The 27288-nt window shown below is 38.5% G+C and overlaps 1 protein-coding gene and 1 long non-coding RNA gene across 2 annotated transcripts; one reads left to right on the forward strand and one right to left on the reverse strand.

The window, feature by feature from the left end:
* Nucleotides 1-2313: 2313 nt before the first annotated feature.
* LOC120493002 (uncharacterized) lies at nt 2314-11594 on the reverse strand. Its single transcript, XR_005625651.2, has 2 exons — nt 11262-11594; nt 2314-2996 (listed from the first exon to the last, which is right to left on the reverse strand). It is a non-coding gene; the product is annotated as an uncharacterized LOC120493002 (long non-coding RNA).
* A 6056-nt stretch (nt 11595-17650) lies between these two features.
* Nucleotides 17651-21667, forward strand: ptmaa (prothymosin alpha a). Its single transcript, XM_039691644.2, has 5 exons — nt 17651-17807; nt 20200-20268; nt 20380-20470; nt 20604-20677; nt 20790-21667. Exons 1-5 carry the CDS (start codon nt 17763-17765, stop codon nt 20823-20825), a joined length of 315 nt encoding a protein of 104 aa, XP_039547578.1. The 5' UTR covers nt 17651-17762; the 3' UTR covers nt 20826-21667.
* The last annotated feature ends 5621 nt before the right edge of the window (nt 21668-27288 follow it).

Below are 27288 nucleotides of genomic sequence, written 5' to 3' on the forward strand. Positions count from 1 at the left end.
AGAAAGGCCTTAAGGCTCTACTGGGACTCTTCTTGCTGTGAGGAGACAGTGCTACCCACTTGAGCCACTGTACTGCGATATATCAAACCTTCCAGTCAACATATGTATTTCCAAACCATGCATGAAATATTGGAAATTACTAAAATAACAGAAAAAAGACTTTACTTTATTGCCGGGGACACACTACCCAAACGCGCCGAGTCAGAGTCAGTTGTGTTCAGTCTGTGTTCACAGTCAGTGTTTAAAATCTGCTGCAGTCGTTGGAAACAGTATGTAAGTGTGTTCAGTTCAGTCTAGAATGTTTCAGCTAGTCATTAAGTGTGTGCGATTCCATGTTTGGACTACAGTTTAGTGTAGGCTAGTAAATGTGAATCAAGCCAGGGAGATGTGTTACGAGATGTACATTATGAGAATGTTCCATAAACATTATTTTAAGAACATTTGGACATCCTAATATTTACATAACTTTTAATGAACGTTAGTGAAAATTATGGGAAAATTCCCTGTTAACTGGGATGTTGCACACCACTAAAGCGCTTAAGTTTTAACTCATAAATTACCTAGTGAGCGAACCACATAACAATTTCGAGCTATTAAATGTTCCATTATGATTCATTAACTGGAAGCTGGCTGGATAGAATTGTTTTAGGAGATATCATCAGCTCTGTTATCTCCAATGTTCCTGTGTTTTCCCATAAAGCATGTGACTAATGGACCCACAGTGAGTCCCAATACACATTTACTGTGACTATATCATCAAAATCATCTCAGAAAGCCTCTTCTGATGATCGCTGTTAGTCGTCTACCTATATTGATGCATTTGGGAATGTTAGAAATGTTAGGGAGTGGAGAAACCAACACAGTCTCATGAAAGTGCGTATCTATACCAAGATTGTCATTTCTCGTGGCATATACGGCAAAAAAGTTTTTTGCGTGCATATGGTACGCACTGAAAACCCCCTGGGTAGGTTTAGGGGGAAGGGGGTTGGGGAGTTCGTATTATACGCCAACGCCAAAAAGTGCGTATCATATGCACGCGAAAAACGCATACAATATACACGCAAAAACTAGTTTTGGCGTATAAATGGCACGAGAAATTACATTCTCTTGTACGACTTGAAACATGCACTATGGATTCTGCACTGAATGTAACATGATCTTATTTTCAATGCAGTATGGAGTAATGTAAAAGGTTAAATTTACACAATTTATTTTGTTTGTTTCTAACCCCCTTAATCAAATATTAATTAAATTACAATTCCTAAAAATTGTGTAAATTAAAAAAAAAAAATCCTAAAAAAAAAAAGAGCCTTGGTGATGGTGAAACATATGAGATGGGAAGGAAAATCACATTTCTTTTTTTTTTCTGTTTTGAATTCTGATGAAAAAACGTTGTATTGGTGATGAAAAAATATGAGATTGGAAGAAAAATCTATTTAAATGCTTTTGCATTCCCCCGCAAAACTTTGCATCCGCTTTCATAACACAAACTTTCTCGGGGGAATGCAAAACTTATGAGAGAGCAAATAGCCTACATTGGATTTGTGTTCATCATTATTTTTTACAAAGCTGTATTTATTGAGTTAGCTGCCATCAGGTGATGCTTCTAGCTACATCACACATCAGGAAGAGCATGATGGGGCTAGTTTTCACACTTTAGTTTGTTTGCAGTTTCATGTAAAAAAAATATATAATTTACAACAACAAAAAATATATAGAACAGAAACAGAACAGTTTGTGGGGGAAACTTCTGGTAACAAATGGTACTTCTTAAAATTCAAAAATTGTGCTGTTTAATATTTTTATGGGGGACAGTGATACATTTTTTTCAGAATTATTTAGAAATAAAATAAAATGTTTCATATTCATATTACTGGATACGTGTTTTAATGAGCCATTAGTGTATTCATTTTTATTTTTAAGATATATTCGTTTAATGGAAGTTTATCTTCTTGGTAAATATACTTTCTCCTTTCTCGAATGTAGCTGTTAGGTCAGAGCCACAAAGGACAATTCAGTTTCCCTTCAAATGAACAAATACTATAACACAGGAACAATGTTCTAGTCATGTACCACCAGAGAGGAGGAAGTGAAGAAAACAAAGCACCTTTATCTGTTCCAAACGAGCAGCCCTCCCCCTGAAACTAGCTCTGAGCTCACTGCACTGCCTTACATCATCTATCTGTGTGATGTCACATTAGATGCATGACCTCAGGCTAAAAGGAATGACCTGATCCACTCACAGTATAATCAATACGGTTTGGATAACATAGTTTTCATCACAATTAGTTTAGTAAAAGTAAAGACGGCAGACATTTTTGACTAACTTTATTCAGTCAAAAACACAAAACAAAAACAACACATACATCTTGATTTTGCAATTAAAATATTTTGATTTATAATCCAGCACATTTGCAATTTATACATATGGAATGAATCTGTTTTGGTAGCTTTGGCCTGAAATACCCTTATTCGCTGCACGAAAAAATAAAATCATGCAGTGAGGTCTGAGCCCAGCGAGTGTGTGTGTGTGTGATTTAGGGGCACTGCATGAGTTAGTCAACCTGTCAGTGAAACTGTGATCACACTGATTTACAGAAGCTCCATTGTCAGGCTGAAATAAACTCTGACCCTCTTGTTGTGTGGCTAGCTATACCGTTCCTAGAAATCTACCTTCTTCTTCTGTGGGCATTGTCAGCCAGTCAATATGCTGGAGCATCATGTAATGTGTTGAAGGGAGAGAGGATTATGGCACCAGATTTTCCTCTGCCATTCCACTTTTCCAGTCAGGAGTGTCCTTGGTGAATTCTGTCTTGCTGTAAATATGCCCAGGGGCCCCATCAGGCTTTGTTAGGAAGCTACAGCTGCTGATATGGATAAGCTGTAATCCAATTCTCAGGTTTTAGCACTCACACAGGGTCAGGTGGGACCCCCCAAGACTCCCAGAACTGTCCTATTATAATAGCGCTGATGAGATATCAAAGATAAATTTAGAGCTGCATGATTTGGTGGGTGAGAAGAGAAGAAAAAAGAGAGAGAGATTTAGAAACAATTTAAGAGGAACACTTGTCTTTTGTCATGCAAAATATATAGAGGGATAACCTAAATAACCCACTTTACACTGAATTTTGTACCCGGTACTTGTCAGTAATTTATGTTAAGGTTCATTGAAGTAACATTTTTGTAGTATTCAAATCGCCGTCATTCAATATTCCATCAGATATGGATCTGTTGCAATGAGAATACTTAAAATCCAGTTCAGTTCCTGAATTTGAACTGAACATTACATTGTAAAATTCAGATTTGAAATGAATGGGATAGGTCACCCAAAAAAATGTTTGTCATCATTTACTCATGACCCTCATGTCATTTTTACACCTGTATGACTTTCTTTCTTCTGTTGAACATAAAATAAGATATTGTGATGACATGAGGGGCGGCATCATTTTAATTTTGGGGGGATACTTTTTATTTATTTATGAAGTGTGTTTTATTCCTTACAAACAGACAGATTTATGGATGAGGAAATGCCATTATCTGTTGAATTTCTTTGAATTTTAATTCAGCAAATTCCACTTCGAATTCCATGCATTTCAATTTCCTGTGATGCAGAATCTATTCATTTTAAGTTTCAACTCATGAATTGATTCTTAAATTCCAAATGTTGCCCAGCCTGGGTTGCTGTGGCTATACCTCCTCCTTTACCAAACATTACTTCTGTTCATTAACATCCATTTTATGCTCTAACATATAATCTGACTTTTATGATTACTGAAATATTTGTCAAACATATCAGCTGATCACACCTTCTGCTCAGAGTGTGTTCTACATGGACACTATTGTGATGAAGCTGTTGGCGCTGGTTAGTGTGGCAGCAGTCGGCATCTTTTCCCAACTGAACAATATCCTCCTCCTGGGCCGCCTTATACCATCATTAGTACAGGAAATTGAAAAGTATGATGAAATACAGGCTAATAGTCACACAACAACCCATCTTGTTGTGCTAAACTACAAACGGTTGGAGTCAGATGATGGATGAACCGGATTCTAATTCATATTAAAATCTGACTCCCTTCAAGTCCTTTGTGCTTTTACAAAGCAGTGTCAATCTGTGTGACATCTTAAAAATGCACACCACAGTGCTTGTATCACAGCTAACAAAATATATGATCTAAGAATGTAAAAATTTTATTATTTTGTCATGGAATTTTTATTTCTTGAATGTTCTCTGAATGTCTAGTTTTAATTAATGTTTGTTTGGGTCCCACTTTATATTAAGTGGCTTTAAGTACTATGTACTTACATTGAACAAAAATAAGTACAATGTATTGTGTTCCTGTTGTATTGCAAAACACTTTTGCTGCTATTGAGGTGTGATACGGGTAAGGTTAGGGACAGGTGTGGTGGTATGGGTCAGTTTAAGGGTAGGTTTAAGTGTAAGGGATGGGTCAGCAGTGTAATTACATAAATTAATTACAACTTTAATTACATGCTGGTATTTTAAAAAAATAAGTACAATGTAAAAACATGTATGTACACAATAAGTCCATTGTATCAAATTATTAGTTTCAATGAAAGTACATAGTACTTAAAGCCACTTAATATAAAGTGGGACCGTTTGTTTGTTTGTTTGTTTGTTTGTTTGTTTGTTTGTTTGTTTGTTTTAGTTATGTGACCATTAAGGAAGTTTGCAAGCATTATGGCAACGCTACTTTTAAATGTTCTCTCTCTTAGAAAAAACGGTTCTGTATAGAACCTTAAATGGTTCTATCAGCGCTATGTATTTGGAACCCCTAGAAGGTTCTATACAGAACCCTTTTTAGGGGTTAATAAGAACCCTTTAGAGTTCTTTATAACCAGGAAAAAGGTTCTATATGGAACCTTTTGGGTTCATTAATTATCATTTATTTTGTCCTTTCCGGATTAAATATTTCATATTATAGAAAAAAATCAAGAATCTAAAATGTATTTATGAATGTGTGATATGGGGGTTAGATTTACATATTTATATCATTTTATATAGTTAATCAATATCACGCGAAGAGTGCCATTTCAGTTTTTCTCCTCCAAAAGTCAGCATGATTAAAATGTGATATTAAGTTACTACAACAGTTTAATAAACATAAAAAAATAATAATTACAACTACATATGTTGCAGAAAACTGTAAGGTAACACTTTATTTCGATAGTCCACTTTAGACATTCTACTAACTATAAGTAACTTTTCAACTACATGTCTAACTCTCATTAGAGTATTAGTAGACTCTCTGCTTAATATCTGCTAACACTTTATTTTGTTGGTCCCCCAAAAGACATTCAACTGACTATAAGTAACTTGGCGACTACAGGTAAACTTATTCTCCTAACCTGAACCCTATAACAACTAACCATAACCAGTCTACAGTCTACTGACAGTCTACTATAATATATTAATACTCTAATGAGAGTTAGTTGACATGTAGTTGAAAAGTTACTTATAATTAGTAGAACGTCTAAAGTGACTATCAAAATAAAGTGTAACCAACTGGAATATATGAATGAATAATAGCAACCTGTAAAGAACCTTTGTGCCAAAAGGGTTCTTTCTTGTGATTATAGAACCTTTTTTAGCATATAGGGTTCTTTGGAGTTGAGTAAAGAACCCTATGCTTCATATATAGAATCCCAATGAACCCTTTTTTCTAAGAGTGTAGCATATTTTTTTTAAATGTTAGACGAATGTCCAACAAAAATATCCAACTAAAACCTTTAACGGACAATGTATAAATATTGTTTTTGTGCTAAGATTCTGAAAACATTAAAGACTTGATAACGCTTAGTGAACGTTACTGGAAGAAGGTTTGCTTGAGAACCTTGCCAGAACATTAGTCAAAGTTCTGTTAATGTTCCTTGCTAGCTGAGATTTTGAGATATGATTCCTTTTGTGAGAGGAGATCATGTTAAATGTATGTGAGAACATGCCTTCATGGTCTGCAAGCTCCACTGCTTTCTGGATGACTAGCCACATGCCGTTAAGTGCAATCTGTTGTTTGCTCACACTCCTCTCAGGGTCAGAAGAGCGCAGCCCTGTTAGTATCAATTCACATAACTGCTCAGACACGCCATCACACATGTAGCCTATAGTGCAAACATGTATTTATCCCCTCTAGAGAGTATGTCTGCTCAGAGCAAGTGTGTAGTGATTGTGTTCACAGGACTGATTTTGCACCTTGTATCTGGAGTTACCAAGGAGACGAGCAGCGAGGCTAGGATTGTTCGCAGACGTTCTGATCATGCTGTCATATCATGACCCACACATTATATATGAAACTGTTAACTGAGATTTATTTATTTATTTATTTATTTACTTACACCATGGTTTATTCGGTCCTATGTGTGAAATTGGGCTTACAGTTTGTTCAATAATCATCATAATCTCCAATTGTGTTACCTAATCTGATCTTGATAAAAGTATAAGTAAAAGTGTAGTCCAATGAAGGAATACCAGTCTTTTACGTCTTTTGACCCTGAAAAATTAATTTATTCGCTGTAACCCAGGCCTGGCGTCAAGTGGGTGCTTGGGGGGTGGGGGGGGGCTTAGCTCCCATGATGTTAATGAATGATGATTATGTGACTGAGCATTCATGCAGGGTTTTTCTAAACACTTATGAATAAGATAACAATAAACGAGAACCGTCTGAACTGTTCTTCACTTTACCCCTTTTGTACACCGCACATGTCTGCAGCGCATTACGGCTCTGACGAGATTTTATTCCATCCTCCACACGGTGCCACTGCCAACTCACACCAGGAACATTTCAGAAGCAAAGCTAATGGATGCACATGACCATGTGATTTGCCTGTCCCAATGTGTTTTTTTCTTGATTCTTGGGTTTCTACCTTACAGTCTAGGGTTTCAACTGGATATAGGCCTATTGCTGTGCAATACAATTGGGAGTCCTTACAGGGTGCTTATTTAAAAATTTACAGTGTTTTTTATTTTTATTTTGTAGTTACGGTGTGGCTTGGACGCGACGTCCGTCAAAAATAGACTTGGCACCTGTCTTTAGTGAAGCGGTGAGGAGAGCCGCTTCTGGGATGCTTCTGAAACACCGTAACGTGGTTTATGTAAACCCAAGCATTGACTAGAGTGGGCGTGATGAGCTCCGGTAGCCGCGTCACAGCCGCAGACTGTATAAATTATCTCTGCTAGTGTTAACTAGTTTAACACTAAACAATTCTCTTTTTTTTCCAATATGTGGCACAAGAGACTACGTATAGAGAAGCCTATATTTATAATATATTTGATTTAAACACAATTTAAATGTTACCACAAAAGGCATTTTTAGGCTCTCTTACAAGAGGTTCTCTTGTATTGCGTAAAGCCCAATTTATACTACTGTGTCGAATTCACGCCGTAGCCATATGCCGACTGTGTGTCGTACCCTTCGGCTACCCTGACGTGCACCCCTCCAAAAATGTCAAAAACACGTCAATTCTACGCGCACCGCAAGCGCTGTGATTGGTCTGCTAGAATTTCTCCCCGGGTTTCACATGCTCCCTCTGCATGTGTAATGCGCGTCAACGTGGACAACGACGCAGAAGTGAAAACCAACGCGTAGTCTATAGCGTAGAGGCTCAGTAGGTCCGACGCAGAAGTATAAATCAGCCTTAAGTTGCTTACGCTATGGGAAAAGTCATTTTTTCTCGAGATCTTAAGCCAACAAATGATGGACAGCAGACCATAGCAGGCTGTATAAGAGTGATCATTGGCTGTCCTGCAGCAACTGCAGCAGCCTATTGGTGAGCTCTCTGAGTGATGTCACGCCCTCTACGCATCACACCCCGCCAGAATGGGAGTGGCTAGCGTATATAAAGAGGGGCTCAACAGGCTGAGCTTTGGTTTTCACCTCTTCAGCCAAACTCTTTGCATCGCTGGATCTTGAGAAGCTGCCGCCGTCGAAACAAGCAACCAGCAAGCTTAAGAAGCGTCTGGAGAAGCTGGCCGTCTTCACCGCCTTTATTCATCTGTGCCTGCTACGCTCTCTGGCGACAAAAAGTATCCTATTTCTTCTCTGCTATGTAAAAGAGCATGCGGTGTTTTTGGCAAAATGCCTCGCGCTTCCTGTGGCTCTTGCCAAGCCCCACTCAGCACCGGAGACCGCCATCTCATCTGCGCTCTCGTTCTGAGCCGTGAGCACGCAGCCATCGCACTCTCTTCGGGCGGCTCCCCTGAGTGTGAAGATCTTTCAGTGTCGACCCTGCGGGCTTGACTTGAGATCCTCCAAGCCGATCTCCTCTGTGAGCTGGATGAGAAGAGCTCGGATCCTACCTCTATCACGGATTTGCACAGTGCGACGAACCTCTCCCTTCGCGCTACTAAATCTGCTGCCGAGGCCCTTGGAAGGTGTATGTCCTTTCTGACTGTCACAGAAAGGCACCTCTGGCTGACGCTCGCCGACATGAGGGAATCCGAGCGGGCTGTTTTCCTCAACACTCCGCTCTCCCCCAACAGCCTCTTCAGCCCAGCAGTTAGCGGGATTGTGGACCACTTCTCAGAGGTACAAAAGACCACGCAGGCCATGAACCTTTTCCTGCCTCTACAACAGAGCTATGCTGCATGCCGTCCTCGGGACCAGCCTGCACAAAGCTCCACCCAGCGTCCAGCTCAGCCTCCACCTTCGCAGCGATGACAGGGCGGCTGCCCTAGATTGCGCTCGGCCAGCCATCACAGGCCGCTTCCACCCTTGTGGGGACCCAGGCCTACGATTGCATTGAAACCAGAGCCTGCGAAGTCCTCCTAGCAGTTCAAAGGAGGAAGAGACGGTTGAGTCCCGCTGCGGCCGGACCACCGAAACTCTCTGTTGCCAGTCCCCATAGTCTCGGCTACTGCAGATGTGTATTTCACAACCAACAAGCCATCGATACAACCCACTCGCCTGCACACAACCACCATTGTCAAGGCAACCCAGAGACATCTCAAAAAGAGCATAATGTCTGGTAAGTGTACAAAATGGGCCCACGTATCAATGTTCACCCCTGCACACAAGCACGTCTCTCTCACAGAGCCCACTCTCCTAAAGCTGGCAAAAGCCACTCGAGTGTTAGATGTAGAATATGTGCTCACGACCTCGTGTCCACACCTACTCACTGCCCGCTCTGTTTCACAGCCAATCCCTGCTGGTCACTTTACAGAAACAGACAACCCGCTCACGAGCACTTACTAAAAAGCACTGTACCCCCAGCAATGCTCTCGCGCCCCGTTCCTGGCATAATATGCTCCCTGTCCGAAGCCAACGGGACATCATGTATAAAACGGCGAGCCATATTCCAGCACAGAGAGCGCGCACGCTGCACCCCCGCGCCTGCGAATCAGGTTCTCGAGCCCGCAGTACATGGCAATCAGAACCCAGAAGCCATTCTGCTCCTAGTCCTGCTTCCAAAAGCATGGGAAGCTATTCCGGGCATGTCAAAATGGGTGGTGAGCACCCATTGCTATGCATTGCAGTTCGCTCGCCTCTATAACCTGGTAGTTCCCGCCTTGCAGGCTAAACTTTTGTCAGTCTAAGTGATGTGTATGTTCTGCCCAGTTGTTTATGTGCAGGCCACTCTCATATCAGTTAGGTGAGACTCTCTATACATAGACCGGCTGAGCCGATCTGTTATGACGTGCCAGTATACCTGTGCGGGCCCGCTTTGCTTGCCGCCTACTCCCAATCAACTGCGCAAAGGGGTAATGCTTTCAATACAGAGTCAGGCGGAGCCGCTCTATTGACTGCCCTATTATGTACTTGTGATCTTGTGCTGGCCCGCATTGCTTGCCAACTTTATTCTACGTTTAGACCGGCGGAGCCGCTCTGTTTTGTTCATGTTTTGTTCCACGGGTCTCCCCGGGTCTCATGCAGCGGATGCTTGGTGCGCACAGCGTTTACAAAGGGTTACCGTATCGTAAGCTACTTGCACAATACAAGCTCTCGTAAGAGAACGTACTCGGTTACCTAATGTAACCTTGGTTTTCTCTAGAAGAGGGAACTAGTATTGTGTAACCTGCCGCAAGCTTATTCTCTTCAGTCAATGAAAACCAGCGACATCATGCAGGGCTCACCGATAGGCTGCTGCAGTTGCTACATGACAGCCAATGAGTACGCTTACAGCCTGCTATGGTCCGCTGTCCGCCACACTGCGTTGACAATAAATAAAAAATTTAGGATCAGTTTTTGGCTTCAGATCTCGAAAAAAGATTATTTTATCCGTAGCGTAAGCAACTTACACAATACTCCTTCCCTCTTCTAGAGAGAACCGAGGTTACATTCGGTAACATTGTGCAACATGTTTTTCCTACTGTCTACTGATCTTTCTCAGATGTGTCCTATAAGTCAGCAGGTCAGCTACATGTCACTGTGTGAATTTGATGAAAAAATAGAAGACGGATAGGAAAAGGCACAAGTGCAATTCTGGCTGCCAATTAAACTACAGACATTGTGACAGATTGTTTTTTTTAAGTGTTTTTTTTTTAAGTGCTTTAGTTTATGAATTTATAGTTCAAAAATCAAAATTAAAGCCCCATTGCAACAAGTCAAGTCAAACAAAAGTAATTGAAATAGCTCAACACAACAAATGTTTCAAGTGGTTCCCCCAAATTCAACTGAAAATGCAACTTTTAATTACTTTGGATCCCATAGTTTATGTGACAATAATTGTATACAGTACATCACATTTATTTATAATAAAGTGAGTTTGTAGCTCCTTAATGCCTCACATTGCATGATTAAATATAAGTAACTGCTGCTAGATAATCGGGTTTTGATATGATTTATTATATTTTCATATAGCTGTTCATTCTAGATTTGTATTATTATCAAAAGTTATTCAAATTTCAATCCGATGTCATTGTTCACTTTCCCCCATTCACATTTCACACACAGACTAGTAATTTGGTATTTTTATACAGGCAGTCATATTTAAACAGACATTTCAAAACATTAAAACAAACATTTAATTAAAATTTAAATGTGCCATATATTCTCTTGATACTTTTTAACGACACCCTTTAAACAAGCTCTGTCTAACAGTATTTTATCTCTTTTTTTAGATCCATTATACTGAAATGTGTATGAAACTAGAGATGCCACATGATATAATGGATACAAAACGCTTAATATGTTCAGTATGCCTCTAATACATTTTGTGATTCTTTTTTTAAACAAATTAAAACCAGATACAACATCATTAGTGCACTGCTGTTTTAGATGAATGAATGAATGCTGTGAAAGTTCACTTACCATGAGTCAAATAGCTAGGAACAGTCTGAAAATGATGTAGTGGGATTGCTGTTCATCATAACATCAAAACAAAGAAGACTTGTCCTGTAAAGCCAGAATGTGAGAACTCATCTGTGAGCTCTGCAGCTTTATAGGTCTTAACTGCACATCAGTGCCACCTAGGCTTTAACACAAGTAGATCTGGTTGGTTCTTGCTGAGGAGGAGGGGCTATAGGGTTTTATAGTTCATCTCCATATCAAATAATTTACATTAATGTCAAATTAAAATTTATATTAAAATTTTAAATATGCTGCTAAACTGTGATGATGTGAGTACATAAATAGTAACATTTATGTAGGTGTCACTGGTGGAATTGCAACGTGAGCACTAAAGCTGAAGAAATTGCTGTTTCAAAGAACCACCGGCCCAATTTTCATGTTCGAGAGTCAGATGACGGACTACAACAAACCAAATGCTTTAATAAATAGAGCACAGAATGTGCAAACTCTTCGCCAAATAGATTGCCAAACTCCAACGCTCAGATAAGAAAAATCTGCCAGCAAATGACAGGCCTACTGTGGCTGTGCTGCAGTCATGCAAAGCAACAGAAAGGAAGGAAGTGAAACTCACATCTACCAATAAAGAGTAATCTTGTAACTGCCTCAGATTGTAAACAAAAACCACTGATCTTCCCATAACCTGCTCAGGTGATAATACTTTGGCTTGAAAAACAAGTTCGGTAAGAGGTGTTCTTTAAAATAGATCCTTTTCTTTTGTATTCAGGGTAATGATTAGTTTAAGAACAATCCAGATTCAGTCACAACAAACTTGTAATATCATGAATAAACTGCCGGAATACGCCTTTGCCATACTAAATTACGCATAAAAAGCACTGAGACACATCACAGAGCTCAGGGTCATGGGGTCACACGCTGCATGGATCAGCTTCATTGATTTGTCCCTCATCGACTGCTGTCTCCTGGACATAATTCCTCTTTTGTGCCTCAGTGACACTGAGCCACCCAGAGGCAAAGAGTAGCTTAATGTCATGTCGTTTTCACCTCCATTTTTGGCAATCTTTCCAACTGTTTGTAAAAAAAATGTAAATGTAAAAAAATGGTGATATTAGATCTGCAAGGCCTTGTTTTATTCTTTTGTAATAATGAAGAGAAGAAAAGAAGAGTTTAGAGCAAGAACACCTAGCATGTTTCTGCTCTGAATTAAAGTTTGGTCCTCATTCTTTATCCCAGCTGTGGGAAAACTCTGAGACCAGCTGCTGCAGGACAAAAGAAGGCTATATTTAAATAAAAATGAAAAATGAGAGGGGAAAACGCTGCAGGCTGAGCGTCTGCAGTCCTGCCCCTACTACATTAGGAAAGCGGACGACGAGAAACAAGGAAGAATCCCAGATCAAACAAACTCTTCCCTTCGAAACCAACAAGGGTTTGAGGAAGCATTAAACAAAGATCATATTTTACTAAATGTATATTTATGGAAACGTTTGTTGCACTACTGTTACCCTTGGGAACAAAACATTACGTTACATTATTGACAGTGAAACATCACATTTACATTTACCTGACGCTTTTATAGGTCCCTCACACCAAAGACGTGTCTTATCCACTGTACCATCAATGCCCTTCATTACACCTGACACAACACTTATTTATTTATTTATTTGTTTGTTTATTTATTTTTTTATTTTTTTGCAGAAAATCCTGGCCCTGACAGTTCACTCAAAAATGAAAATTCTGTCATTTACTCACTCAACTTATGTTGTTCCATACTGTACAATGAAAGTAAATAGTGTCTGAGAAGATTGATTCTGCCTAAAATTGCCTTTTTATTATATGAAATAATAAATAATAGTATAATACAATGCTCACACCTCTTCTGAAATGCAGGTCTATTTCTTGTCTTGACTGAGAAATAGTTTTTACCCAGCAGCCATCAGAATGTTAAATGGGTCAAACATTGATTCATTGACCCTGACACAGCCTTGATATTACTCGACACTCCTCACCATACAGACGTCCTATTCATATTCCACACCGCAAGCATTGATGCACATTTGCAAACTGTACAGATTTTACACCCTACTGTACCATATTGCACTTTGCATTATATATTGCATTGTTTGTATATTTGTAATTTATGTTTCTTCTTATAATACTTTATTTAATTGTACAGGGAACTGTGCATATGACAATAAAGGATTAGAACTGACTTGCCATGTCTGAAAGTGTTTTGCGTTTAAGTGTGTGACTCTGTGCACCATATAAGAGTATTGAATTGAATATATATACACGATGAATAGTTTCTATACCATACTATACTATACTATTCTACATATAAAATTCATCCATGAAGGTAAAATAAATGTTCAGAATAATAAACATAATTCAATTACTCTCCTAGTTTGTGCTGATGACCTAAACAGCCAGGGGTGTAATAAACAGTGGGCGACCATGTTTCAGTCCCAAGGCCATTTGTGAATTCTTAACACAGCAATAAGATTGTGTAAGTAAACAGGACCATCCAAGAGACCAGGGCAAGTAGGGCTCAGGGCTCCTGGGACTGCAAGATCACGTGACCAGCCATACCAGACGGCAGCAAAGCAGGGGATTTTCCAGATTGGTTATTATTGTTGCAGACAGGAAAAGACTCCATTGAGATGCCAGAGATCACTGAGAAAGCCCTCTCACAGTTTGTCGTATAGGAGATGCTTTAATCAAGGCTAATGGAGAAAGATCTGCAAGAGAGAGAGAGAGAGAGAGAGAGAGAGAGAGAGAGAGAGAGAGAGAGAGAGAGAGAGAGAGAGAGAGAGATAGGAGAAGATGTGAGAGGGGGAGATGGAGTTGTTTCACTGCACTGAGAGGTGGTGACAAACATTTCACAGATCTTCATCATTGATGAGACTTTTGACAGATACAAATGCTTTATTTTGTTTGCCCCTTTAACTTTTTTTGACTAAGTAACATTGCACCTACATCTACTCTGATAGTAGACTGATAGGGTTAGTGTTAGAATTTAAGTTGAATAAGTTAAGATATGTATATTTGCAAATTTAGTTGACATGCTATAAAGTTACTTATCAAAAGAGAAACATTATAATTTTTTACATCAAAATAAAAGTGATATAAAATATACATTTATAATATTTATTATATATTTATAATAATACTAGAAATTTTACTTTATTTTTTATTTTATTTATTTATTTATTTATTTATTTTTGCTGAATGATCACAACATAACTTTCATAGTGTTAAGAGTCCTATTGTTAAGAAGACCTGGAGTCAGAGTAAGGACAAATAAACTTCTGCTCGCTAAACATAAATAATATTTTATTATGCTATACTTATTTTACTACATTTAAATAATCAATGGATTGTTAGGATTAGCACAATTTGAATATCCTCATAGTATGCTTGCAAAATAATATTAATATTTTTACAAAATAAATTAAAATGTGTCTCAGTGCTGTTTTGAAAGTGTAAGAGACATATTCCTACGGTGGGTCACAGCCTCTGGGCCTATAAACTTGTGCATCCCAGATAGATTGATGGATGTAATTTGTCACCAACATACTTCAATCTCAGAAGGAGTAGACAATATCTAGTATTTGTTTTTGTTTTTATATATATATAATGACAGACTACAGATGCATGAGACAGATTATAGAAGCATTGGATGGTGGTAGTGCTGCCCTGATGGTTGCAGGTTTACTTCCAAGCAGCAGTGACACACCCAGGAACTGGTGTGTTAGTGAGATCACAATTCTGCTCTATCGCCATCATTTTGCCTTTGAGCGAGGCACTTAACTTCAGTTTGATCCATATATGCAATACTGTAGCAGCTAATGTAAATGGCTTTGGATGAAAGAGTCTGCTAAATGATAGACCGACAGTACAGGGCTCTAATAGTAAAATGAAAGCAGTGGGGTGAAGTACTATTTGAGTAAAAGTAATTAGTTACGAAGAATCTTTTTCGTATCAGAGATATTAGTAACCTTTACTCTCTACTTGACTACTTTTTGAGTATCCTATATTTACTCTTTACTCCAACACATTTGTAATGATGAGTAACGCAAATTACGCGAAAATTACGCGTTACATTTTGTATGGCACTTAACTTTTTCTGCAGCACTTTATTTCTGCAATAAAGAAGCGATATCGCCATCTACAGGGCATTGAAGGTATATCTTGTGTATTTGCCCTTACTCACCCAAACTTGTCACAAAGGTTACTTTACGTGAATGTGAGTAGGTTGCTGAATAGCATGCGTTTGATTAATGAAACGAGAGCAAGACTGCAACCGGTAATGAGACTGAAACCAGCATGTCCAGTGCAAGTAGACTTTGACTGGTTAATTTTACTTAACATTGTTTTATTTATCCATTATATTTGTTTGAAGGATATTGGTTTAGGCTATACTTATGGCCTTTTTGAGCACTTGAACTTAACTGAGGCTGTTTTGTAAACCTTGATTTCTTGGAATTTTGAAATTTAATTTTAGTTTTATTTTGATTTTTTTTTTTAAAATAAATCCGATTTCTCTCTTTGCAAATCAACGTATTCTTATTTAAGATTAAACATAATTCATTTATTATGTTTTCACTTCATGTCTCAAAGGTTCTTTTATGTTTTCACTTCATGTCTCAAAGAATCTTTGAGCCTTCATGCAGTACCAGTAAAATACGGAACTGTTCAGATAATCATATGGCCCGGTTTCACATTTTCTTGTTTTAAGATATCTCTTCATTTGCTGGCTACTCTTCACACCTCTGAATTAAAGTTATAACAGTGGGCATACTCCTCTATGTAATGTAAATTATGTTACATTATGTAATGTAAATAATTTGTAAACGTCTAGCTAGGATACTACTGCAGCTTGCTCTCACTTTAATTGCCATTGCACTGGGACTATTGTTAGCTCTTGCGGGATAGATAGTCTGTGATGTTTCTCATTTGGAAGTCTCTTTGAATAAAACCGTATGCTAAATTATTATAAATGTGACAATGAATAATCTGTTTGTCATTGCCCCACACACCCTGTGAAAATTCAATCCTGGACGTGTTTTATTTGCAAACACCTTTTATCTGCCCTTGACAACATGCACCATAGAACGGAAGAAATAAAAGGGAAAATACAGTAGGCTATATTCCAGTTCCATGTTTTCTTTAGCACCTTAAACTAGGTACTTCCGTTGATTGACGTTGGTACCAACCAATCAGCGTTCGCAAAGCGTCAATTCTGCGTTCGTTCGGCCCAATCAGCCAATAAGGAGACTTTAAGACGCCATACGGTATTTCAATCGGCCATGATGGTGAGGTAAGTTACAGAGGTACACCATTAAAATTCCCTGCAGCGTGCTGATTTTAAATTGCTTGAAATGTCAAAACATCACCGCTAATGTTTATAGAGCGCTTAGTTTGATGAGCATATCCGTTATCCTTCACTAGCCCACCAATAATCCGTGTTTGCCAAAAGAACAAGATCTCGGTCAAGCATCTTACAACAAAACAAATCGCGAATTTGATTGTTGTCTTACTCTAATAGCTAGAACTGGCAGCATATTATTTGACGTTCTTCCTTCCCGTGTTATATCTCAATAACCGATCTCATACATCACCCAGGATGATATTTTTACATACCCAGTGTAAAGATTCGAGAAGGGGCGGGGTTTGAAACTGTCAGTCAAATGTTGAGCAGGTTTCACCAGTGGGGCGTCTGCCGCAATATTATATTCATTGAGTGTGACCTTTCTTTTAGAAAGAGCAAAAGTTTATGCGCCTCCTAAAATAAATAAGTTGACTCTAGGTATGCAGTATACTCTTAACCTCAATGCTTACATATCAATTAGATGCGAATACCACTGCAGGATATTTTATAAGACATCTTTCAAAGAAATTGACAAAATATGTTATGGCGAAATGATGACACGAGTAACGATGTGATCAGTGGTTATGTATTACATGTAGCCTAAATGTCACCATATGGAGAGAGAAAAAAACAATTACAATAATGTAAACTCGGGACTTGGTCGGCTCTTAAAAATAAGTGTTTGAGACGAAATGGACCATTATAGATTTCAGGGCAGTATTATTGTCTTAAATAGTATTATTGTCTTATTGTCATGTTTTTTTTTTTTTTTTTTTTTTTTTTTTTACAGTGATGAGCCCATCTAGGCCATCCATCAAGGGGAGATTGACCAGGATGGATCGACAGTTATTCCACACATAAATGAGTCAGAGGTTGGTTTGGAGGCGGAGTTTGACTTTGTAGAAATACTGTCTATTGTTCCATCTTGACCAATCAGAAGAGCGGAGTTTTTCCTCACTGGCCAATCACTGAAAAGCGCCCGCCTCCAAACTCCGCCTAGTCTTCTATATTAACAGCTCTACCGCCTGTGTAAGCTCGCTACAGTCGCTTAATAGTCTTTTTTTAATTATATACATCTCGTATTTATCTTTATATTATTTTGTTAAGAGACCCCATTACATTAATATTTAGGAAAAATGGCTGACACAAAAGTCGATACCAGCTCGGAAGTCTCCGCCAAGGTAATGCAACTTAAGTTAAATCCTGATTTATCGAGATGCTGTGTTTTTATTCATCTGAATTAACGGGTTTTTATAAAATATGAATTTTGGCATGGAAATCAGGGTACAGCATTATTGGTGCACTGTTTGCACATTTTGTAAGTGTTTTGACTGCTCACTGACACTTTGAGGACTTCGTGGATTGTAAAACGTTAGGTGTTCGGAAGTTGGGCTTCTTTACGGATACATTTGCAACCAAAAGGTTTTTTGTTCGGATTCTGCGCGGGTTCTTTGTTTATGCAGGCGGTTTTTCGGTTCCTCTTTGAAAAATGTTGCGAGAGAGATGGACGCAGATAATCGTAAGCACTATCCGTAGCCTACTCCGTTTATATGGTTTGTTGCACAAGTTTCTTTATTACCTCGTGTAGACTCAATAATTAAAGGTGCCTCGTACAGTCCGCGAGAGCGAGACGCGGTGATTCGTCAGCGAACAGCCCGATCTGTCACACAAGTTACTGCAGCCCTCACTATTCATGATGGCACTGTGAATAAAACGCGTTTTCTATGATGTCTAAACGTGTCTGCTTTATGTTTGACAAATGTTAAAAGTGTTATAAAAAAAACATGAATTTTATGTTTACCTTGTTAACATCAGAGTCCTGCCTCAGATTTACGGGGACTTTACCGAGCGTTAGGTCGCGTTGCTTTTTAAGTTCTGTCAAGTTCGGCTTGTAATTCGCTCTTTTGTTTTGAAATTAAGAGTTCATCATATTATATAATTATTATTATTGGCCAAATTATTTAAGTTATTAGCTTTATCGGGCTATAGTTTACCTGCCCAGTTGGTTACTTATAGTCCTACAGAAGAAGTGTCAGGGTGGGTGAACATTTCTCAGATCATTTCGTTCAGCGCACGAAAAAACGGTTTAGATTGGATCAGCGGCTAACGAAATATTCAATGACTTTTATGGTCGATGTCAGTTTGTGTGTAAACTTGTTCCCGCTAAACAACTGCTGCGGATGCTGCAGTCAGGCTGACTGAATGAGTTCATATTGCAGCGCGCGGTTCCTCGGTCAGCTCAAGAGGTGAGCGCGAACCCCGAAGTTAAGGGACATCCGTACAGGCAGCTATTATTTCATTGTTTATAAATGTAAGCACGTATTAGACATACGTATTTGAGGGTAGTTTCTCGCGGTTATTCTGCCGTTTCATGCATGAACGCCGCGTTTTTAAGGCACAGTGGCTCCGTTCAACTTTTAAAAACGTATCTCCTTCTGTTCCGTTCCGTTGCGCTCCGTCTGTGTGCTTGTGCGCGTGAGTACGGGTGCTGTGTGAACGGCCCCGTAGCTACAATGTATCAGCCCTAAACGATCGTTTTCCGCCGGACTTGGCAAGCGTGTTCTCATAGCTGCTGATGTCAAATAAGGATCGCTGGACTCGTCAACCAGCTGTGGGCACAACATTTCTGACTCGTTTGTCCTTTGTTCAGATTTTGTTTGTTTTTGGTTTTGATTAGCCTGCGTTTCTTAATTTTGCCTAAAAACGGAGATGATTTCCGCTTCAGGCTATAAGGTCAAAGCCCACGCCGTTTGTTTGATCGATATGGGTCATCATTATGTTGTAGATAATGGCATATGTTCATTATTCATGTATGGCTCATTGACGCTCAGTGGTGGTAGGCTATAAAGCGGCATGCAATGGTGACGGTGTGAGAAGGCGTTGCAGGCGTAATGTAAGCTAACCGGCTTAAAAGCTGATGATTATGACCTACATTTATTAAGACGAGCGAGCTGCCGCATGGAAGCACATCCTGTGGTATTCATAGTCTGCATTTTTAAACGAACAAGATGCAGTGTGTTAAATTATTTGAAATACAACGGCTTCTCTTGATAATAATGGTAATTTTTGAGGGAACAACTATATAGCCTAGTGCTCGAAAAACGATTTGTTAAAGGCTCAAATGCACAACGCTATTGTTCCCCCCCGTCTTTCTCTCTCTCTTTTTCTCACTCACTCTCTTTCTCTGAGGCTTATCGGTCCTGCCTCTCTTTGGTCAAGTCCGCACTCTTATTGGCTGAGTTAAAATATTCACTAATTGTAATCTGGGGGTTGTAGTTTTTTAGCGGGCGTGTCTTTATAAAGAGCAATGAGGTGGATTATAAACTAAACTACTGCGAGTATTGGCGGTAACGCCATCGACGTATCAAATTACAACAGCTCAATATGGTCTTTAAACCAGGCGGGGATGGAAGAGACGGGCATCCAATGAATAAAGACTGTGAAAGTGTCTCGTTTCAAATGTTCCACGAATAAGAAAGGATTTAAATTTGGCACTGGTCTAGTTGAATTTCCTAGATGAGTAGCCTAACTAAAGCAATTACAGATATATTTTTTTTCTTCTTCTTCATTTAGGACCTTAAAGAAAAGAAACAGGTTGAAGAGGCAGAAAATGGAAAGGATGTCCCTGCAAATGGAAAGGCTGTAAGTTTCCACAACTTGCTTTATTTAGTGCCCACAACATCAGTAGCCTACTACTAAAATGTATCAAATGACTGTAGGTATTACCCATGATAACTTTATTTTATTTTTTAGGAAAATGAGGAGAATGGTGATCCAGAAAATGAAGTAGATGAAGAAGACGATGATGTGGCTGAAGAAGAGGATGAGGAAGATGATGTAGAAGGTAAGTCCTGTAGGTAAACTAACTGAATAAGAGTAGTAAGAATGATGTAGACATGCTGCTTTAGCTCCACTTATGCATTGACTACCAAAGCATATAAACAAAGTTGCTTTACTAAGAATTAACTACATTATAGGTGATGATGATGATGAAGATGATGAGGCTGAGGGTGGCACAGGAAAAAGAGCAGCTGAGGATGACGAAGATGAGGTAAGTTTGCACTTACCTTGACTTATGTTATTGAAACCCTCAATTAATATAAGTTTATAAATCTGACCTCATAACTGCAGTGTTTTAACTCTGTCTGGCCTCTTTTTTTCAGGAGGATGTTGAACCTAAGAAGCAAAAGACTGTGTAAGAAGCTTCTCTGCTGGAAATCTTCTCATCCCTCCTTTCCTGAACTTGTCCACTGGGGGAGGCAAAAACAACATGGTCATCATCAAGTAGAGTCCAGCATCCGTGTACACACACCAAACTGCAGATTTTGTAGAAACAACCAAGACTTCAAAGTTCTACCTTCTTACAAAATACTTTAAAAGGAAAAATTTGTTTGTATTTTTATTTACATTTTATATTTTTGTACATATTGTTAGGAGGTCAGCCATTTTTGACAGTGATCTCTGGTTACCAAACGGTGCTTTGAAGTTGATGCTTCTCTATGAAATAGATTTTACTTGTGGTTTGACCATGTCATGTTATCTCAAATGAAACTTGTAAAAGTACAAAGCAAAAAAAAGAAACGAAAAATTACAGGAAAAAAAAAAACATTAATTCAAAGCATTCCAGTAACTTTGTGTATGTACATCAGTTGTATCATACGTAGTTGGACTGTATGAGAGGGCAAGGCCGAAGGAAAAGATTTTTCTTCTTTTCTTTCTTGTCCATTTAATTGCTATCTCTTTGTGGCCTGTTTGATGTATGTGTGAAATTTGTTGTGCGACAATAAACCGAAATTAATTTTTTGTTTTGTTTTGTTTACATTTTTTTTTTAATTCCTTTCATGACTTTTCATGATTTTTTTTTTATGTTGGAGCTGTATAGGCAAGAATAATTGAACCAGCATTATCTTCAGATGCGGTTCATGTTTTTCATCAGCCTGTCAAAAATAAATGTACATCAATGTATTTTATTCAGGCCTTCAAGACTCCAATGGTATAAATTATATTATGTTAAATAAAATTGACTGTGTGAATTCTTTCATTTATATTCACATTTCTTTAGGCCATGTTGTATAAACTGTGTGTGTGTGTGTGTGTGTGATAAACCCTACGTTATGGGGACAAAATGTCACCACAGGGATGTGAATATTCAAAACCCTTGCCCTTGTGGGGACATTTTTTGGTTCCCAAAACAGCTTATAAATCATACTAAGGGATGTTTAGTTTTAAATTAAATGTAAAAATGCAGAAAGTGTTCTGTTATGAGTAAGTTTGTGGAGAGGAGAAAGAATATACAGTTATACATGAGGAGGATAAAAATCATTATCCTCATGAAATGACCCCATCAAAACATGAAAACTCAAACGTGTGTTATAACATGTAAATGGAAATTTATTTGGAAATTATTCAAGATAATTGTCAACGTAATTTGAAAGTAAAATTAACATGAAAGTGTTCACATGCCAAACTACCACCTTAAACACTTAAGTTTAGGGTGACCAACTGTCCTGTTTTCCCAGGACATGTCCTCTTTTCATAAAACAATATAACAATTTTCTACCCATACAGAGGAGGCATAACCTACTTTAAATGTATTGAAATTAATAAGGTATCTTTGAGTAAACTTCGAGTATCATTTGAGTTGGCCCATGTGCTTGCTGGGCCGAGTGTCCTGGTTTTTGGTAATCCAAATATGGTCACCCTACTTAAGTTTTTAAGTTATTCCATAAAGAAGGCAAGTTTGTACGACTACATAGTGTTTGGATTAATCAATGAGGCTTTTGTGCAAGTCCTCTTAAAAAAAGAAATGGCAAGCTCTAAAGATATTGAACTTTGAAATTTAAATATTGAAAGCTATTTTTAGCACTGAATATAGTGATTTTAACCACTGTTCCATGAGGTGAAAAGATAACCAAAAGCTAACCTTCCTAGAACTGGAAACAGTGAAAGTTGTTTCAGTTTTGGTGTTTTTTCTCCCAGAAAGAAGAGGTGTTATTTCACAACTATTAGAGGTAGAACTGTCAATCATGACAACGCATTCTCACCCCAAGGCGTCACCTTTGACCATGCTTCAATAATTGACGTTTTAGGCGCCCTTTAGCGTCACTTACATGACGCGATCCTACGGCGTCATCTAACTGACGCTAAAGGAAAGCGTCAGTTAGAGGACGCGGTTAGTTTTAGGTATGGGGTGGGGGTAGGGTACACGCGATCCTAGGGCGTCATCTAACTGACGCTAAAGGGCGCCTAAAGCGTCAGATATTGAAGCATGTCCAAATGCTTCCCAAGGCGTCAGTTAGGTGACGCCTTGGGGGTGAGAATGGGCTGATCATGAGCACCTGTGAGTGACAAACTGGAGAACTGAAATGTGACCTGCTGTTTAGACGCTCACTCACTGGACATTCAAGCCTCGATCTGGTCTCACGCTGCATGTGTGTTCACTTGGTCAGTTCTATTTAATCATTTAATACACACTATTCTGCCTGTCTGACATGGGTGCTTTCCAAACAAAGTTAACTACTCAGAAACAAGCAAGATTTAATGAACAGGAAGTAGCACCACAAGTAGGAGGATAGACTATCATGTTGAGGTGCCAGGAGAAACAAGAGACAGAGTTGAGGATCACCATGCTTTCAACAATGAAGGAGACAAGCACATGTATGGAGAGAGCAGATCAATACATGAGGTGAGTTTCTTCTCGATTGAAAACAGGGAGTATGAAAATGAATCCTTAGGAGATCATGAAGATATAAAGAAGTTGGATCTGAATCAATTCCAGAGTATTTTTTTTCTGCTGTGATCCATGCATGATTCATTTCCAACAAGCATTTACTTGCAAAAAGGTGGACCCTGTATATATACACAATGTGGTAAGAAAGACGCCGTGACCACATTTTAGAAGGATACAAGATGACACTTGCCTGATGAACTAGTAAAAATACTTGTTGACAGTTAAAAGATGCATCTTTGAAAAGTTAAGAAGAGAACAAATGAAACAAATTATCTTATTCATTCATCTCATTCATCAGCTTCAATTTAAAAATGAATTTAAATGAAAGCACACTGGTGTCAACTGTTTAGGAAGAGACAAAAATTAAACTTTATTGAGGGACATAGGCCATAAGTAAATGCTGCATTTTTTATCCAAATATTAAAATTTAAAAACTGACGTTGCTTCAAATGGGATGTGCTTCAATAATGAAGGAATGATCTTGTAATATGGCGGGCCAAGTTAAAAAAAAAAAAAAACGGGAAAACTTTCACAGGCCCTGATTTGGGCATTTCTGGTCTACAATATAAGTTTTCACAGTATAACGTGTTTCAGGGACTGTAAGTGATAATTTGCTAAATATATGCTTCTGTTGGTTAAAGAGGCTTAGTCATTGTTTTTTTCATGAACTTTAATGAGGTTAGGGCATAAGGGTGTCACTAAGTACGTGAAAACTAATTGGATTTTAATAATAATATAAAAAAAGAAAGAAAAAAAGACAGGACTTCCAAAGACAGGTTCTCCCAACAGAGAGCCATCAAAGGTTCATCATGTCTAAATTATTCTGTCAGCTAATGATTCTGAATGTACATTTTGTTTTAATAAAGTGGCATTTATTGAAGGTGTAACTATCAAACAACATCTAAACCATGAATAATAGCGGATGTGTTAATCACGGTTTGTGTGTGAGCACACATTTAGAACACATTGATTTTGCAGGTCAATGTTGAGTGTGTTCAGTGGGGTATAGAGATCAATAGTGTTCAAAAAGTCTAAATGAATTTTACCATTTGCACACTCTACGCAATATGTGTTTTCACAAGCAGACATCCAAGGGTAACGACAAAGAGCATGGTAGGCAATTAAATAAAATAATTAACAACAATCATAAACAATTACTTATTATTTAGTATGATTACAGTAACACTGCCGTTAAAATCTTTGTGCTAACAAGCAGGCTTTAATTTGACTCAGCATTAGATGTTCCACCTTGATCTTGTTTGAAAGATTTTATCACTGTTCCTGTTTTTCTTCACGTAAATATGGCTGTCAGTGGTCTCGTGACACGGTAAAAATACTCCAATATACAAGCATGTTACCGCGAGCCCACTTACGGTGTGTGGCCAGAGATCCAGATGCTCGCCAAAATGGTGCTCATGTTTGCTGTCCACACCAACAAGCTGCAGCCATATCACCCTGTAGCCCAAGACTGGTTGCCTACTGATGCTAAACAGGGTTGAGTCTGGTCAGTCCCTGGATGGGAAACCCCCTGTGAAAATGGTGAAAATGGTGAGGTTGCTGTTGAATGAGGTGTTAGTGAGGCCAGCAGGGGGTGCTCACCCAAGACTACACTGTAACAAGCACCATCCTTCAGATGTACTGACTTTCTGTGGTCATAGGATCATAGGCAGTAAGAGCTGTGTATTTAAATCTCACTCAACAGGCCTATAGGAGGCACACTAGAGGCTGCGAGCTTTAGCATCCTTGTTAGCGCACCCGCTTCCCATGCCGGCGACCCAGTTTTCGAATCCTGCTCAGAGCGGGGCAAGTAGCACCGGTGACAAGTGCACTGGCAATGTTGTACTGTGACTGCCGTTGCATCATCCAAGTAGATGCTGTAAACTGGTGGTGTGTGAGGAGAAACCCCCTGATATGATTTAAAAGCACTTTGGGTGGACAGTAGTACATAAGAAACACACTATAAATGTTTCATTAATTAAATAATCTAACCCAAAGGTCATTGTGTCTGTATGTCTTGGTTTGGTTTAACTCACCTGATTTTTTTTTTTACCTATTTCACATCTTACCTTAATATATAAAACAATAATGTAATCATATTTTGCATAATTGCACTTTGGAAAAATAACCAAAAAACAACAACAACAACAACAACAACAACAAAAACATGTTTGCATATATTTTAATAGCCTATATTCAAAGACATATTTAGAGTCACCAAGAAATACACAGCTCTTTTTGTAGTAAAGGCATAAAAATATCAGTATAAAAATATTGATATATCATATTATGTTACTGTATTATATATATATATATATATATATATATATATATATATATATATATACATATATATATATATACATATATATACACTCTTAACATAATATTTATCAAATGACAACTTTTTTGCCTCAGGATATTTAATAATTTAAATGCAATATTCTGATTTCACTCACATATATCTTCTAAATAAGACATTTCTTCTTAATAAGACAAATAAGATAAGTCCTTCAGCTGCTAGGTAATGTGAAAATCCAGACGTGTCTAGTCCAGTAGAATCCACTTCAGAAAGAACTGCCTCTATTGAAGAGCTGCTCTAAATCAGTGTTGCATCCTTACAGTGCATCATCCCAAGGACAAGCGTCATATAGGCATCCTGGGAATTCATAATTTTGTCATGGTGCCAAAGAGGGAGGGGGGTGCTCTCTTCACACAGAGAGTCTTTCTCTCTGTGTGAATTTCTCAGTCCAGTAAGTGATCTGGATAAACAGGGCATGAATCACAGTAGCTGAGTGTGTGTGTGGGAAGCACTCTGAAACCTCTCATGCCACCTTGTGGTGTTTTAAATAACATGTTTGGATATTTTAGCAAACCAATTTTACGATTTCATTGATGATAACCAATATAAATAAGTTCATATAGCAATTTATAGCAATTATAAATGTGTAAGAACTAAATAAAAAAAATCACAGTCCAGCCGTAATTAAAGATACACATTCAGATAGATTCAGATTATTTATTTCCATTTAGCATGTTCCCTCACTTAATTCCCTCACTTAATTATTTAATTAAATATTTTATGCCAATAGGCCTTTGGCACGTTAATACTTTCAACAAAAAACAAATACTTTAAACATATATATAAACTCTTTTATTGTTGTTGAAAATATTAACGTGCCAAAGACTTTTGGGAGTGACTGTCCCAGTGTCTGGGAGTGACTGTCACAGGGAGTGACTGTCACAGTGTCTGGTTTATGTTCCCTGGTGTCCACTAGAGGTCCTCTTTCCCCGCGGTGTCCTTCACTCAGACAACAATTCTGTTTGTCACTCATTGATTTTTTTGCACACAGCTGTTTGCCGTCACCTTGTTAGTATCTTTGTGTATATATACCCTGTTTGTTTCTGTGATTGATGTCGAGTCCTTGTTTGATGTTGCTGGCACTTCTGAGTTTTGTTCATGTCTGGTTTCTTGTTTTTGGACTGCTTTGTATGGATTTTGAACCTTTGCCTGGCTGACTACGATTTGGATTACCCCAATAAAAGACACTGCACTTGGATCTATACCTTTTGTGTGTGTGTCGTGACAGAAGGACTCTGCCACAAATAGATCCAGCAGCACGGGATGCGGATTCAGTGGAGCGAACTTTGTCCTGCCGAAAGGGAGAATGTGATCTCCTTATTCAAATAGTTCGCCTTGTCCGCTCAGAGGAACGAGGAGATCAGGGCAGCCTGTAACAAGTAGAATAAGGTACTGCGCCTTTAAGATAGCATGTACTCTGTTACTCCCGCACTCAGTGTGGTCAGTCGACATGTGAAGCGCGAGCTGTGAGCGCATGTATGCAAGCCCCGTTAAAAACGCAGTTGTTGTTGTTGTTAGCGGTGTTAATATGTGCGTGAGGCGACGTTGATAATAAATCACCACGGTGGACTAT

The sequence above is a fragment of the Pimephales promelas genome, chromosome 8 (genome assembly GCF_988280905.1).
Source record: "Pimephales promelas chromosome 8, fPimPro1.hap1.1, whole genome shotgun sequence".
NCBI lineage: Eukaryota > Metazoa > Chordata > Actinopteri > Cypriniformes > Leuciscidae > Pimephales > Pimephales promelas.